The sequence below is a fragment of the Zootoca vivipara genome, chromosome 7, assembly GCF_963506605.1.
Source record: "Zootoca vivipara chromosome 7, rZooViv1.1, whole genome shotgun sequence".
NCBI lineage: Eukaryota > Metazoa > Chordata > Lepidosauria > Squamata > Lacertidae > Zootoca > Zootoca vivipara.
Genome location: NC_083282.1, coordinates 94,932,358 through 94,947,948, shown reverse-complemented (window position 1 = coordinate 94,947,948; position 15,591 = coordinate 94,932,358). Strand labels below are relative to the sequence as shown.

General features: G+C 48.5%; 1 protein-coding gene across 1 annotated transcript; it reads right to left on the bottom strand.

The window, feature by feature from the left end:
* Positions 1–5,151: 5,151 nt before the first annotated feature.
* Positions 5,152–9,795, bottom strand: LOC118088858 (waprin-Phi1-like). The gene is made up of 4 exons (XM_035123001.2): positions 9,576–9,795; positions 8,822–8,971; positions 7,856–8,008; positions 5,152–5,806 (listed from the first exon to the last, which is right to left on the bottom strand). The coding sequence occupies exons 1-4, from the start codon at positions 9,691–9,693 to the stop codon at positions 5,772–5,774; spliced, it is 456 nt and encodes a 151-aa protein (XP_034978892.1). The 5' UTR covers positions 9,694–9,795; the 3' UTR covers positions 5,152–5,771.
* Between the last annotated feature and the right edge of the window lie 5,796 nt (positions 9,796–15,591).

Below are 15,591 nucleotides of genomic sequence, written 5' to 3'. Positions count from 1 at the left end.
CCTGAAAGGTTGCTGCCAGTCAGTGCAGACAATACCGAGGTGGATGGACCAATCCTCTGATTCAGTATAAGGCAGATTCCTATGTATGTTTCTGCACAGTAATACTAGAAATGTGGCAAAAATGTAGTTCTGTTTCATTGGAGTTCAGCTGTCCTTGTTGACAGGAACTGGTGGTAAGGGGATGCAGGTAAAATTGAAGTGACTGGGAGGGGTCCCAGCCAGAAAGATTTTTCTGCTGTGCTCCTGCCTGGCTGTGTCCATTTGTCAGCGGTTGCCTTTCCATTGTTCTCTGCTGTCAGTGAGGGGAGGACAAGAGGAATCGGAGTCGGGTCACGTTGCCAAGGCCTGGGGCAGTCCAGAAGCAAGAGAGGTTTTCCTCTTTGCCTATTGAATTCCAGGACAATGCAGCTCTACTCCTCCAGCCAGAGGCCACAGAAGCACCTTGCCAAGTTTGCACAGCTGTTGCTCCCACAGTCTTGGAATTGAAGAGCTGAAAGGTACCCCCAAGGGTCATCTAGTCCAACCCCCTTCCCACAATGCAGGAATCACAGCTAGAAACTTCCTGACAGTTGGCCATCCAACCTTGGTTGGAAAACCTCCAGTGAAGAGAATCCGCCACCTTCTGAGGTGATCAGCTCTGCTATCAAGCGGTTCTCGCTTTCAGAAGGTTCTTCCTCATGTCTAGTTGGAAGCTTAATTCTCCTTTCTTGTCCTTGGAATCCATTGGTTTGGGTCCTCCGCTCCAGAGCAGCAGAAAACAAGCTTGCTCCATCTTCTGCAGGTCTGCCATTTCTTAACGAAGGGCTACCGGCTCTGGGTCTCTTGGGTGCCAGTCAGAGAGGCTGGGCGAGGAGGAGATGGACTCAGATGTAGAGTCCTTTGACACCTGATAGAATTGCAGAGTTGGAAGGGACCCTCAAGGTCGCAAGAAAGGAAATTGCAACTAGACATCAGGAAGAACTTTCGGAAAGCGAGAAATGTTTGGCAGCGGAAGCAACTCCCTTGGAAGGTGGTAGATCAAGTATTTCCTAAAAACTGGAGTAAATTCTTTTTTTTTTTTAAGACCACTGTAAACAGTTAACATCTTTGGCAGGGATGTAAAGATGCTTGTAATGTGGAATTGTTGCAATGGTAATTATGGTTATATAATAGCAAGATAAGAGTAAAAGATGCAGTAACTTTAATCTTAAAGATGGAACCCATGGAGGGAGGGAAGGAGGTCTAAGGGTCCGAAAGAACTCGGCATTTGGATGTTTGAAATGACTTTGATTTATATTGATGTGAGTGGGTATAGACCACAGGTATAATTCCCCCCAAAAAATTATATTAAAAAGTAAGGTGGTGGATTCTCCTTCCCTGGAGGTTTTTAAGCAGAGGTTGGATATGTGGGGTGTGAAACACAGAGCAGTCAAATACAACATTCCTAGAGTGGGCATAAAAAGGGGGTGTCTGGACCAGCCAGTCGGAACTTCCTGTTTCCTCCTAGGCTGGGACAGACTTCCTCTGCATGTCACCTGTGCAGGTAACAAAATACCTCAGCGGATGCCACCATCTCTCTCTCTCTCTCTCTCTCTCTCTCTGACTCCATTCGTCAAAGAAGCAACATCTTCTTAGGCTAAGAGGACAAAGGAACTATCTCCTTATGGGATAGATTCCACGTGTATATATTTTGTAACCCAAGTCTGCCTTCTGGGATCCTTCTGTGAACAGAATGTGAGTAAACTATTTTATATACTTATATACAAGACTGTGTTGTGTCTATTCTTTTAAGAGGGAATAAAAGGGGAATTACTAGGAAAGTTATTTTAGAGGCTTATGCAAGCCTGGCAAACCTATCCGCTGTGTAAGTATAAAAAGAGGAATGTTACTCTGCTAAATCATAGAACTTGTTAACACAAGTTGGGAAGGATATAATTAAACAATATACCCTCTCCTGCCTCCCTGAACATTGCCACAGGATGGCCAACTGCCAGGAGTTCCTTAATTGTAAATCCTGCCTTGCAGAGGGTTGGACTAGATGACCCTCAGGGGTCCCTCCTGACTCTACAATTCTATGATTCTGTGATTACTCTGGAAGGGCTATTTGTATTCAGAAGAATCCGCCTTTGGGCATGTGTCCCCCCCCCCTCACCAGTTGATACCATTTGTGCTTTTTCAAATAAATAAAAAAACCATTCAATGCCATGGGTCTGGCTTGACCCTCAGATTGTCAACTTGCAGGCAGGGCCTGTTCCTTTTTATATGATAAATCTGCAGCATTGAACTGTTCCTCTAGAAGCAGCAGGAGTCATTCATCTTTTTAATTTACTCGTGGATTTTTTAAAAACCCTCCTCCTCCTTCAAAAAAAGGTGCTTTCCCATGTTGTTTAGTCGTTTAGTTGTGTCCGACTCTTCGTGACCCCATGGACCACGGACCATAGCACGCCAGGCTGTCTTGCACTGCCTCCCGCAGTTTGGTCAAACTCATGCTCGTAGCTTTGAGAACACTGTCCAACCTGCTTTTCCATAGCAGGTATATTGCAACCACCAATAAAAAGAGACCAGCAGGATATGCCCTGGTGCCTCTTCCCCCTGCCCCCTTTTCCTTCTCCCCAAATGAATGTCTCTGGGCTGCGTGGAGACTGTCATGTTGGGAACTGGCAGGTTTTGTGCGTGGCAGAAGGAGGTCCAGGGGGAGGAAGGGATTTTCTGAAGAACAGGGGGACATGATCACGGGTCCTGCTTCTCCTGCCTTTTCTCTGGCTCATTTTAATGGATCAGGGCATCCTTCCATCGCGACTCATAATACAAGAATCTGGGACCCTCTGGGTCCCTTGGCCCATTTGTGACATTCAGCTGCCACAACAGAGTTCCTGGATCCAGAGACTGCAAGGAGGGTCACTTTGAGAAACGGTTTGGCTACCAGAGGAAACTTGTTGTTGCATTTCCACGGCCATGAATAACTCCAAACAAATGTCGATGCCCACTTTTTTGGCTCGCTTGATGACACCCCATAATTCATAAGATAAAGCTTGTTTTTCTCCGATGGAAGAATTTGCCCTCTTCACCCCATGTAGGCATGATTCCTTATAACCATTTATGACCAGAAGGTGTTTGTAGATTTTGTACTGTGAAAAAAGGAAAGGGCCAAACCACCGCAAGAGGTGTTGAAATTTTGGGAGGTGGGATAGTTACAACGGAATGGTCTCGGGGGTGGGGCACACATTTCTCTTCTTATTTATTTAGTATTATTACGTTGTCAAAATGAAAAATTAAATTATGTAAACTTCAAACATTAAAAACTTCCCTATACAGGGACATGACATGAAACGTATACACTGCTTGATTGCATAAAGGCAGCAATGACCTCAGAGCAGTTTACAAAAAAAAGATAAAACAAAAAAATTGAAATGGAATTTCAAAAAAATGGAAACGATGCCTTATGAGGAACGGCTTAGGGAGCTGGGTATGTTTAGCCTGGAGAAGAGAAGGTTAAGGGGTGATATGATAGCCATGTTCAAATATATAAAAGGATGTCATATAGAGGAGGGAGAAAGGTTGTTTTCTGCTGTTCCAGAGAAGCGGACAGGGAGCAATGGATTCAAACTACAAGAAAGAAGATTCCACCTAAACATTAGGAAGAACTTCCTGACAGTAAGAGCTGTTCGGCAGTGGAATTTGCTACCAAGGAGTGTGGTGGACTCTCCTTCTTTGGAGGGCTTTAAGCAGAGGCTTGACAGGCATATGTCATGAATGCTTTGATGGTGTTTCCTGCTCGGCAGGGGGTTGGACTGGATGGCCCTTGTGGTCTCTTCCAACTCTATGATTCTATGATTCTATGAATTATCAGTGAGCAGAATCATTTGAAGATACCAGTAGCTCTCATATCTCCTCTCAGTCTCCTCTTGTCCAGGCTACACATACCCAGCTCCTTCAACCATTCCTCATAAGGCTTGATTTCCAGACCCTTGGTTGCCCTCCTCTTCGCATGGTCCAGCTTGTCTTCAATTGTGGCGCCCAGAACTGGACCCAGGACTCCGTGTGTGGTCTGACAAGGCAGAATAGAATGGTACTCTTACTTCCCTTGATTGGGACACTAGACTTCTGTTGACGCAGCCTGGAATTGCAGACAACTCATTTTGCTGCTGCTGCATCACACTGTAGACTCACATGTTCAGTTTATGTTCAACCAAGACCCCTAACCTGCTGCCCATGAGCCAAAACATCTGGAAGGCATCAGGAGAAGTATTAGAACCTCCTTGTGACAGTTACGCAGCTTCTGTGCATGGACGGACGCAATGGATTGCACCATTTCCACTCTTGACATAGCCATTGTCAATAGCAAAGGCTGTCTGACTTTTGGGAGACATCTGAAGGCAGCCCTGTTTAGGGAAGTTTTTAATGTTTGGTGTTTAATCGTGTTTTTAATATTCTGTTGGGAGCCCCCCCAGACTGGCTGGGGAACCCCAACCACGTGTACGGAGTATTTTTTATTATTATTATTATTATTATTATTATTATTATTATTATTATTATTATATGCCCCTGACCTTCTCTGGACTGATTTTCATGAGATGACTTTTCTAAATAATGTCAGACACCTGAGGAAGTGGGCAGGATCCTTGGCTATATTCAGCCTCTGATAGGGATTTGGTACTTCCGGCCCCTGGACTATTTGTGACAGAAGAAACTAAAAAGAGCATTTGCTGGATCAGGCCAAAGGGGGCCCACCTAGACCAGCCTCCTGCTCTCACAGTGGCCAACCAGCTGCCCCAAATGGAAACCCGCAAGCAGGATTTGAGCACAAGAGCCCCCTCTCTCTTGAGGCTTCCAGCGACTGGGATTCAGAAGCATGGCTGCCTCCAATGGTGGCCCTTGGGAGCTCCTCATTTGGCCCCCCAGGATCTCCCAATTCTCACCTACTACCTTCTCTAAGGCTTCTGTGCTGGGTGCAGAGGGAGGTGAAAACACAGGATTATAGGTTCTGCAGGCTTGATCTGGATATGTGCCCTGTTCTATGAAGGGTTTCAATTCTTTGCTCCTCCCCTCTGCCTTCAGCTTGCATTGCCCCAAAAGTATTACTTTCTTCAAATGGATCTCAGGTGCTATTGGATGATAAAGATCTCCTAAATGGTGCAATGGTCATATAACTTAAGTATTGCAAAAGCTGAGTCACTTGTCTTATTTTTGATTTTTATTTCATAAAATCCACACTCCACTTGATTGTAAAAAACAACAACACAAAAACCTCAAAATGGTTTACAAATATATATATATAGCCAGTAATAAAAGGAAGAAGTTAAAAACAGCTATTTTAAACATTCCAGACAATTAAAATCATTGATAAACTAAGAACACATTAAAACACATGTCAACATTCTACATATCTGGGAATGCTTGTCAAAATAACAATGTTTTCAGCTGGTGCTAAAAAGAGGACAGTGCTGGTTGTTCGACCAAAGCAAAGCACTTTTACAAGGCATCTCAGCGTCTCGGCAAGCTTTGCGAAAACTCAGCTCATTTGCAAGATGACTTTGCTAAACCTGAGGTGCCTGGCAGCTCATGTTTTGAAGAGTTTCTTCAACTCCATAGTTAGCAGGAAACACAGGGCACAGAGGGGCATGTGCACAGCACAGAAGGACTGCTGTGCAGAGGGAGAGTTTGACTGCGAAAGTGGGTGAGGGACTCCAACCAACATGGCGTAGGTGAAGAGGCGACCAAGTGCCAAGAGATGAGGGAGGCCAGTGGTTGTCATGGCCCTGGGGTTGGGGTCTGTGGAGGGTTCCCCTGCTTCAGGTGTTCCATGGATTCTCGGCTGCTGCTGGATCTGTGAAGGGAAGATGAGAGAGGGATGATTAGGGAGCATAACTTTGCGGGAGGTGCACAACACAGTGTATGGGCAACCTATCCAGAAGATATTTGTATTTCGAGGAGTTATGGTAAGTGATCTGTCATGGTTACCCTTCTGTTCCTTTCCCCTTCCCTAGCTCTTGTTAAACTCTTTGATGGCTGAGAAACAGCCTTTAATGTCTTAATCTGTTGGAAGGAAGCGATAGTGCCGGGTACCTTCTTTGATGTTGTAGTTACAGGTAGGTAGCCGTGTTGGTCTTGCGTAGTCGAAACAAAATAAAAAAATTCCTTCCAGTAGCACCTTAAAGGTAAAGGGACCCCTGACCGTTAGGTCCAGTTCGTGACCGACTCTGGGGTTGTGGCGCTCATCTCGCATTATTGGCCGAGGGAGCCGGCGTACAGTTTCCGGGTCCTGTGGCCAGCATGACAAAGCCGCTTCTGGCGAACCAGAGCAGCGCACAGAAATGCTGTTTACTTTCCCTCGGTACCTATTTATCTACTTGCACTTTGACGTCTTTCGAACTGCTAGGTTGGCAGGAGCTGGGACTGAACAACGGGAACTCACCCCGTTGCGGGGATTCGAACCGCCGACCTTCTGATCGGCATGCCCTAGGCTCTGTGGTTTAACCCACAGCGCCACCCGCATCCCTTAGAGACCAACTAAGTTTGTCATTGGTATGAGCTTTCATGTGCATGCACACACCACTTCTGTGATGTCGGACATTGTTTGGAGAAAGGGAGGCACTGGGAGGGGGTGGCTAATGAATTATCTGCCAGTCCAGCAAGCCATGCAGGCTAACAGGCTGGCTAGCTAGCTAGAAATCCGACGATGTTGGGCAGAGTCTGAGAAGCTCGTGCACAGACTGATGGCTGCGGGGCCATGCAAACTGAGGCTACCTGGGGGAGTCACTTGGCCGCTTCTTGAGGGCTTCCAAGTGGCAGGTCGAGGTGCTTGCTTGGCATGTATATAATGCTTGCTGTTTAGAATAAAATCTTCAGTCTTCTCACTCACTCACTTGTGTTTTGTATCACTTCTGAATCTCATTTTAAAAGAACCACCTTGCATTTGGCAAGACACACAGCACCATCTCTATAGATGGTGTTTGACATGTGCTTGTCCCGTGGGCTGCGCCCTTTACAAGGGAGAGACACCTTACAGGAAGGGGACAGAAAGGGAAGTGAACAGGGGATTATTTCAGTTGCATATGGTATACAGTACAATAGCATCTTACACATGTTTAACTTGAGTGGTTACTTCAACTGTTTGCGGTTGAAGGTAGGATGGTTGACATTTCACAAGTTAAACCCAAGCAAAATGGAGAAGCTCATTTCTTACCAGGTCTACTTGGGTTACCCTGAGCTTTTAAACTATCTGCTTTGCAGGAGTACGGGGGTGGAGTGCTGGGGGCAAGGTCTGCTCAGCATGCTGGATCTGCAAAGCTCAGACATGATCTTGCAGGCGCCATATGAGTTTCTGTGAGATCTCGCATGACCATCCCTAGCCTTATCCGGCATGAATATAGTTTTAAGCTCTCTACTTTGCTTGTCGGGCAAGGTCTACTCAGTGGACTAGGGTGGAATCTACACACATGTAAAAGCAACGTTGTGAAAATGCTTTTTTTAAAAAAAAAAGTTTTGAAAATTACATTGAATTTGCCATAGCTCACTTTCACCATCTAGTGTTACAATTGTATATTGCACTTTGCAACACACTTAAAACATTTTGTTTGCAGCCATATGTCTGAGTCCTAGGAATTCTCTGTCTTTGCTTCACCTGCTAGCTGCGAAGGAGGCTCCATCAGATTGCAAAAGTGGGCATCTCAGGCAAAATCACATTCAAAGGTGTTCATATTCGGAGAAACTTGCCCTAAAGTGTTGACGAATTTCCAAGAGGACTTAAGAAAATAATACCGCAGAAATGAACATGAGACCAGCAAAACGAGAAACCAGGAGCAATCAATGGAGACAGGTTCACTGAGACCTCCAGCCTGTGAAGACCCACCACTCAGAAATGCCCCTCACTTACCTTGGTCCCTGGGAGGGACACAGTTCCATTTCTTGCAGCCGCCCATGCAGCACTTCCTGTCCATCGGACAATCGGAGTCCTCCCTGCACTGATCCCTGCAGACGCCTATCAGTGATATGATAGGGGGATCCGGAGGGCAGAAGCCAGGTTTATCTGCATGGGGAGAGAGGGAGAGCACCAGACTCCTAATCTCAGGGCCGTGGGTTCGAGGCCCACATTGGGCAAAAAAAATCCTGCATTGCCGGGGATTGGAATGAATGACCCTTGTCTGATGCTACAATTTGCAGGCATTGCCCAGAGAAGGGGCTTGCATGCTCTCTTGGCAGAATTCCAGGCGGGTTTCAGGCCAGCTCCTGCACAGCTCCCCCTCCCTCCCTGCCCCCTCCCTCATCCCACAGAAGGAGCAGAATCTGGATTGTGCTCCTAGAATCATAGAGTAGGAAGAGACCACAAGGGCCATCCAGTCCAACCCCCTGCCAAGCAGGAAACACCACCAAAGCATTCTTGACATATGCATGTCAAGTCTCTGCTTAAAGACCTCCAAAGGAGGAGACTCCACCACACTCCTTGGCAGCAAATTCCACTGCCGAACAGCTCTTACTGTCAGGAAGTTCTTGCAGGAATGCTTCACCCATCAGGAGTTGCTTGGTGGGAGCTGCAGCCCAGTCATCTCTCTGGCACCTTGCCAGCAAATGCTGTTAGCCCGAGTTACAATCTGCCCATTGGGCATGCTTTTGCTGGACACTCTCCTGCCTGGAGACAGTGCCACAGCTGGGCCCCCCTGGCACCATGGGCAACTTCCCTCCCGTCACAGCTCTTCCCCCACGTTGCATCCAGCACCTTAAAGTGCGACTCTTGCCCCTTCCAGCTCTACAGTCTATGAACTTGGCCTTGAGGCAGAGGCCCACCTGAGACTGGGCCCTGGGGGCAGGAGAATTGCAGGGGGCAAAGGAGGGCAAGTGTTACCGTTTGGGAGACGGCAAGAGGCCCCGCAGCCCGTCCAGCAGCATTTCTCTGTCCCCGCACAGCTGGCATCAGACTGGCACTCTTCTGTGCAGTTTCCATGGGCCGTCGCCATTGTCACGTTGGGGCATGTGCCGCCTTTCTCTGCAGCAACTGGAAAAGGCAAAGAGAAGTAAACATTACAAAGAACTTTGGGGCTTTAAAAGCTGTTTGGCTGTTGAACTGTCTCCCTCAGGAGGTTGTGGACTCTCCTTCCTTGGAGGCTTCGAAGCAGAGGTTGGATGGCCACCTGTCATGGATGCTTGGGCTAAGATTCCTGCCTTGCAGGGGGTTGGACTAGAGGACCCTTGGGGTCCCTTCCAGCTCTACAGTTCGATGGTAGCCATCTTCAAATATCTAAATGATATGGGAGATGGAACAAGCTTGTTTTCTGCTGCTCCAGAGGGTAAGAAGGTAAGATCTGAACTAACGACTTCAAGTTATAGGAAAGGAGTTTCTGACTAAATATCAGGAAGAGCTTTCTGAGGCTAAGAGCTGTTGGGTGCTGGACTGGCGGCAGGCCTCCAAGATTCCAGGTAGAGGTAGCTCCCAGTTCTACCTGGAAATGCAACCAGGGATTGAGAAGGTGGGTCTTTCTGTTTGCAAGGCAGATACCCCCCCCCCGCTGAGCTTTGGCCCTTCTGGTCCTTCGTCCAGCTGGACCAGGCTGGAGGTGCTGGCCTTTCTCTCCTAGGGACTGCCACCCGCTCACACCCACCTGTAACGTTCTGCCCAGGTGTGTCTATCAGCTGAGTTGAGGCTGTGAGAAGCCCCACCAGGGAGATGAGGAGGAGGAGGATGAAGAGGGGGCGGCAGCTGCTATTCCTGAGCTCCATGGTGATGCTGCTCGCAGAGAAGGTGTTGTGGTCTCTGGCTGCTGCAGGCCAAGCTTTAAACTCTCTCAGGTGTGGCTGGCTGAGGCCCAGGGAGGCAGGGAGGTGGGGAGGGCGAAGAGAGGTTCCTGGGCGATGACTGGAGAACAAGGTGAGCCCAGCTCCCCCCTCCTTCCATTGCACAATCGGATCAGGTAACAGCCCTGGCCCTGGTGCGAACCAGGAAGCTGGAGGCTCAAGAGAGCAGGCTCAGACCCAGGGGCCGATCTTTCCTGAGAAGCACAGCCCAGGCCAGGTGGTTTGCCATCAGCAACCTGGAAGCCCAAGGAATGGCTCTTACCTGTGTTGGCCAGGGGTTAAGGGCTTCCCACTTGTGGGTTTCCCATTCAGACACCTGGCCGGCCGCTGGAGAACAGGATGCTGGCCTAGGGGGACCATTGGCCTGATCCAGCAGGATCTCCTTATGCTCTTAGGAAGGAGAGAGCCTAGACTTGGTGGCTGCAGGTGCTGCGGAAGAGGAAATGCCCCACAAGACAGAGAGGGCAATGGGGTGGACTTTAAGGTGCCAGTAGAGACATTCCTTTGCCCTCTTTCAGGACATATAGAATCATAGAATCATAGAGTTGGAAGAGACCACAAGGGCCATCCAGTCCAACCCCCTGCCAAGCAGGAAACACCACCAAAGCATTCTTGACATATGCCTGTCAAGCCTCTGCTTAAAGACCTCCAAAGAAGGAGACTCCACCACACTCCTTGGCAGCAAATTCCACTGCCGAACAGCTCTTACTGTCAGGAAGTTCTTCCTAATGTTTAGGTGGAACCTTCTTTCTTGAAGTTTGAATCCATTGCTCCGTGTCCGCTTCGCTGGAGCAGCATATCCAGAACATCATCCCTGTAAAGCTGTAAGGCAGCAGCCTCCCTCCCCCCGAGTTATTGGGGGTGAGGAAAGGCAGAGTTTCAGAGTGGGCACCAGTGGTCGTGGAAGAATAATGTGCCAAGCTTATTTGAAATGGTTGTTGAGTGATTTTTGGACCTGCTTAGTGTCGGTTGTTAGAGAGCTCCCTCTCTCTCCCCCCACCTCTCTCTCCCCCCTCTCTCCCCCCCCCCCTCTCTGCTGTCCCACTCCCTGCCCAGACCATGAGGACAGAGGCTCTTACTTAAGAGTAAAGGAGAGATCGTTACTGAAGCAGCAGGTGCTCGATACTGTATTTACAGGCTCACAGCAGCCACTATGCTCACGCTAGATTCCAGGGAAAGCAGGGCTGGGAGAAGCAGCCCAGGTTGAAGAGTCCACAAACAGGGCAAGGAGTTCAGAACTCCAGAGAAGCAAACTAGTTGGCCTCCTAGGAAGGGCAAGGCACACTTACTCATAGAATCATAGAATCAGAGAGTTGGAAGGGATCCTCAAGGGTCATCTAGTCCAACCCCCTGCAGCACAGGAATCACAGCTCAGGAGCCCCTAGCAGGTGGCCACCCAAACTCTGCCTGAAAATCTCCAACGAAGGAGAGTCCATCACCTTCTGAAACCGTCCATTCCACCATGGTCAAACAGCCGTCAGAAAGCCCTTCCTAATGTTGAGTCGGAATCTCCTTCCTTGCCATTTTAATCCTTTGGTTCAGATCTTCCCCTCTGGAGCAGCAGCAGCAGCAGCAGAAAACAAGCTTGCTCCATCTTCCATGTGGCAGCCCTTCAGAGACTTGGAGTTGGCTATCGTCTCGCTTCTCTCTCTTGGTTCTTAGGCGGAAAGCCCTCTAGTGCTTAGAGAAGCCAGGTGGACCTTCCTGGGTTACTGAGGTCAAGCTGCGTGTCTCTGCTATGGGTGGCTAACTGCACTCCTCCCTTTCGGGTCTGGATCATCTCCAGACCTTGACCACCAAGGATAGCTCAATTGGTTTGAATGCGGTGCTGATAACACCAAGGCTGCAGGTTCAATCCCCATGAGAGACAGATGCATATTCTTGCTTGCAGGGGGCTGGACGAAATGATCCTCAGGGTCCCTTCCAACCCTATATCTATACGTCCATGATCAGCAAAACCTTCCCTGCAATTTAAGAATTTGTGGCCACTTGGAAAACTCCAGAGGTGTGACCCTGGTCTGTTGAGACAGGTGAGTCACACATTCCTTTTTATGAGAAGGTTTAGCCTCTTCAGTGTCACGTAGCTGGGTTGTGCTTGCAGCTAATTTGCTGACAGCCCTCGGCCACAGTCCCCTATGCAGCATCCTTGGAGCTTAGGAGAGCCACTGCTGCTGCCAGTCAGTGTTGGTGACAAATAGTGCTACATGGACGGTCCAAGGCAGCTTCCAGCATTCCTACCAGATTGATGTGGATTTGGTCTGTTGCTTCCTCGGGACATCTTAGCATATACCAGTGGCACTACTCCTTCTCTTGATCTGGGCACGAAACTTCTGGATCAAAAGTGGAGTCCAGATCAAGGGAAGTGATATCGTAGTACCGCTCTGATCTGCCTTGGTCAGAACACACCTGGAATACTATGTCCAGTTCTGGGCGCCACGATTTAAGGAGGATGTTGACAAGCTGGAAGGTGAGCAGAGGAGGGTGGCCAGGATGATCAAGGGTCTGGAAACCAAGCCTTATGAGGAACAGTTGAGAGAGTTGGGTATGTCTGGCCTGCATAAGAGGAGACTGAGAGGAGATAGGAGAGCCATCCTCAAATATCTCAAGGGCTTTCACATGGAAGTGGGAGCAAGCTTGTTTTTTTCAGCTCTGGAGGGCAGGACTCAAACCAATGGCTTCAAAAATTACAAGAAGGGAGATTCCGACTAAAGCTTGGGAAGAACTTTCTGGCGGTAAGAGCTGTTCAATGATGGAATGGATGACCTTGGAAGGTGGTGGACTCTCCCTATTGGGAGGTTTTTTAAACAGAGGGGATCATAAATCCTTAACCAAATGACCCCCACCACCAACTTGGGTCCCTTTTTACTTATGCAAGTTTCACTTCTGAAGTTTTACTTCTTCATTTTCCCAGTGCCAGAAGAGCAGGGAGGGAACAGCTCTGCCCCTTTAGGAAATGGTTACAGGTAGGTAGCCGTGTTGGTCTGGGTCGAAGTAAAATAAAAAAATTCATTCAGTAGCACCTTAAAGACCAACTAAGGAAAGACCAACCTTTAGGAAATGGTTAGCCTCCGCAGTGCAGCCACCTAGTGGCAGGAAACGGACATTGCCTGAAAGATACTTCATCGGCACAACTGTTAGGGACTGGGGTTATTTCCACATTTTGCGGTAGAGCTACTGGAGGCATGTCAGTTAGTGCAATGACAAGCCAAGTGATATTGGCCAGAAGCAACTCTTGCAGCTGTGGCTCAGCTTTCAGATGAAGGCAGGGTCTACTGTCCTTTAAGCACTTGCCCTAACTGGCATTGGGCTGGGAATTTCGGGTCTAAGGAAGACAGAAGCAAAGTGAAAATGGCTTTGCAAAGTTTCCCGGGCTGCAGGTGTGTCCTGTTCCATGATACAGTTTGCAATAAGACTTGCTGCTGTGCCTCCTCCACGAGAGGCCCGGAGGGTGCTGGCTGTGACGCCCCACTTTCCACGAGGGGTAGGAAGTGGATCTTGCTGCTGGGAAGGCTTGCCATAACTTGAAGAGCAAAAAAGAGGACAGACCAAGCTGCTGCCAGCCCAAGCTGGGGAAAGAGGCATGCAGGGTCGCCACTGCCATGCCCTTGTGCCTCTTTCCCTGTCTCAGGTTGGCAGCGGCAGTGGTGTGCAGAGGAGCCCATGTCTGCGCCTGAGTCTGAAAAAACCAAGAAACCACTAACTAACTAACTAACTAACTAACTAACTAACTAACTAACTAACTGAAATATACTCGGAGTCGAGAGTGAATTTCATGCTCTTTATTCAGCTCATAGTCGGCCTGTTTCTGGTAGTGGTAGCCTGCTGAGAGAGTCTGCGTGGCCAATCAGACTGCTGATTCTGGATCCTATTGTTCAATGATTCAGCTCAGTACATAACACTAACTAACTAACTAACTAACTCCCCAAACCTGGAGATTTCCCTTAAAATGTAAAAATCCTCCCAGATGGGCATGTTGGCTCCCCAAAAGAGGACATGTCTGAGATTTCCCAGACATGGGAACCCTACTGCTGGGGGGCCACCATCTTCTCCTTGCTCTGCAGCTTCCCCTCTGATGGGGACCAGGCTGACACTGCAAGAGGGAACGGATGGGCAGAAAGTCAGGCCCAAGGCAGGGGAAGAAGAAAGGGCCAACAAGCCCCGCAAGAGGTTGGCGCCCTCTTGGAAGTTTGAGTGCTGAGACAGATATGGACCTTCAGATTCCCAGACTATCCTTGTACTTTTATTTCTAGGCTGACCTCTCTTACTGTCTCTTTGTTGGTTAGACTGATACCTCTCCGGTTGCAGTGAGCTTTCAGCTTCCTCTGCCTTCTCACACTCCTCTCAGACCTCGAGAGGTCATGCTGGAACCAGGGCCGTCCCAAGCATATCCAGCACCATGGTGCAAAGCTCCCTCCGGCGCCCCCACCCCCATTTCCCAGAGTTGTCAACCTTTTTTGTTAGGAAGGACGGTGCCACGGCAGGTGGAGGCTCTGTGCGCAGCGCTGCTTTGGCACAGCATGGCGGAGGCGAGCGAGGGTGGCAAGCTGATGCCAGGAGGTGCCGCGTCCAGCCTCCGCCTCTTCCCTGGTGCCCTCCAGATAGAACTTGGTGCCCTGGCACCCCGCGCCACTAGCCTCTATGGGTAAGACACCCCCGGCTGGAACGTTCCTCCAGGAGATCACAGGAGGAGCCAGCGTATTGAATAAAATAACACCACAGGCAAGTCAGTTGGACTAGAACCAGGAACGTTTCTATCCAAGTATGTAGGTATGACAATAAGCGGCTTTGTTATTTTCCTACCTGCAAGCATCTCCCTGTTTGTGTGATTGCTGATTGCCACAGGTAGAAGTCTTCTCTCTAACTGGGACCCATTCCTTTAATGCTTCCTTGCTGGGTTTCAGCAAGTTACCCAGTGAACCCCAGCGCACTTGCAAGGAACTGCTCATTCCCCCATCCCCATCCCCATGGTCCAAATGAGTCCCCGTGTGCCACACTGGAAGCAGCCCCAGGGGCACTCCTTGCCCGAGAAACATCCCATGAGAGAATGAAATCAGGCCTGCATTTTCAGGAGGAGGCACTCAGCCCTAAAGTCTTCCTTCCTGCTTTGAAATTTGGCCCTCCAGTTTTGTTTCTTGTTGCCTCATTTGCACCTAAAGTGAACTGTGGTTTATTAGATTAAGGCTTAGACCTGGCCAGAGGCTTAACTATGGGTTGTTTCCTGCCAACAAGCAACCGTCTGAAGCTATGGTTTGTTATTTGTGGCTTGATAGGCTATCTAGCAGCAGGTGCTTGCCAGGAGATAGAGGCAGGAGGAAAGAACAGCTGGAAAGCAAACTTTGGAAATACAAGCCATGGTCTCTTTGATTATCCTGAATATTTTTTTTAATGTGTTTGTGTGTGGGGGGGGTGCTATTGTTTTGCTTTTGTTTTTATTACATTTTTCATGTTTTTATCTTGTATCTTTATGCTGTGAACCACCCTGACATCTACGGATGAAAGGCAATGTAAAAATTTAATAAATAAAAAAAGTAAATATTCAGGCACAGGTTGTGGTTAAGTCTTGCGTTGTTAAACAAAGCAAGTAATAGTCAAGTAATTTAAGCTTTGCAAAAAAGTGAGCTATTTGGATAGCTGGGTAGCTCATTTGGTTAGAGTGTGGTGCTGACAACGGCAAGGTTGCAGGTTCGATCCCTGTATGGGGCAGCTGCTTATTGGACTAGATCAGTGTTTCTCAACCTTTTTTGGGCCACGGCACACTTGTTCCGTGAAAAAAATCATGAGGCACACCACCATTTAAAAAGTTAAAAAATTTAACTCTGTGCC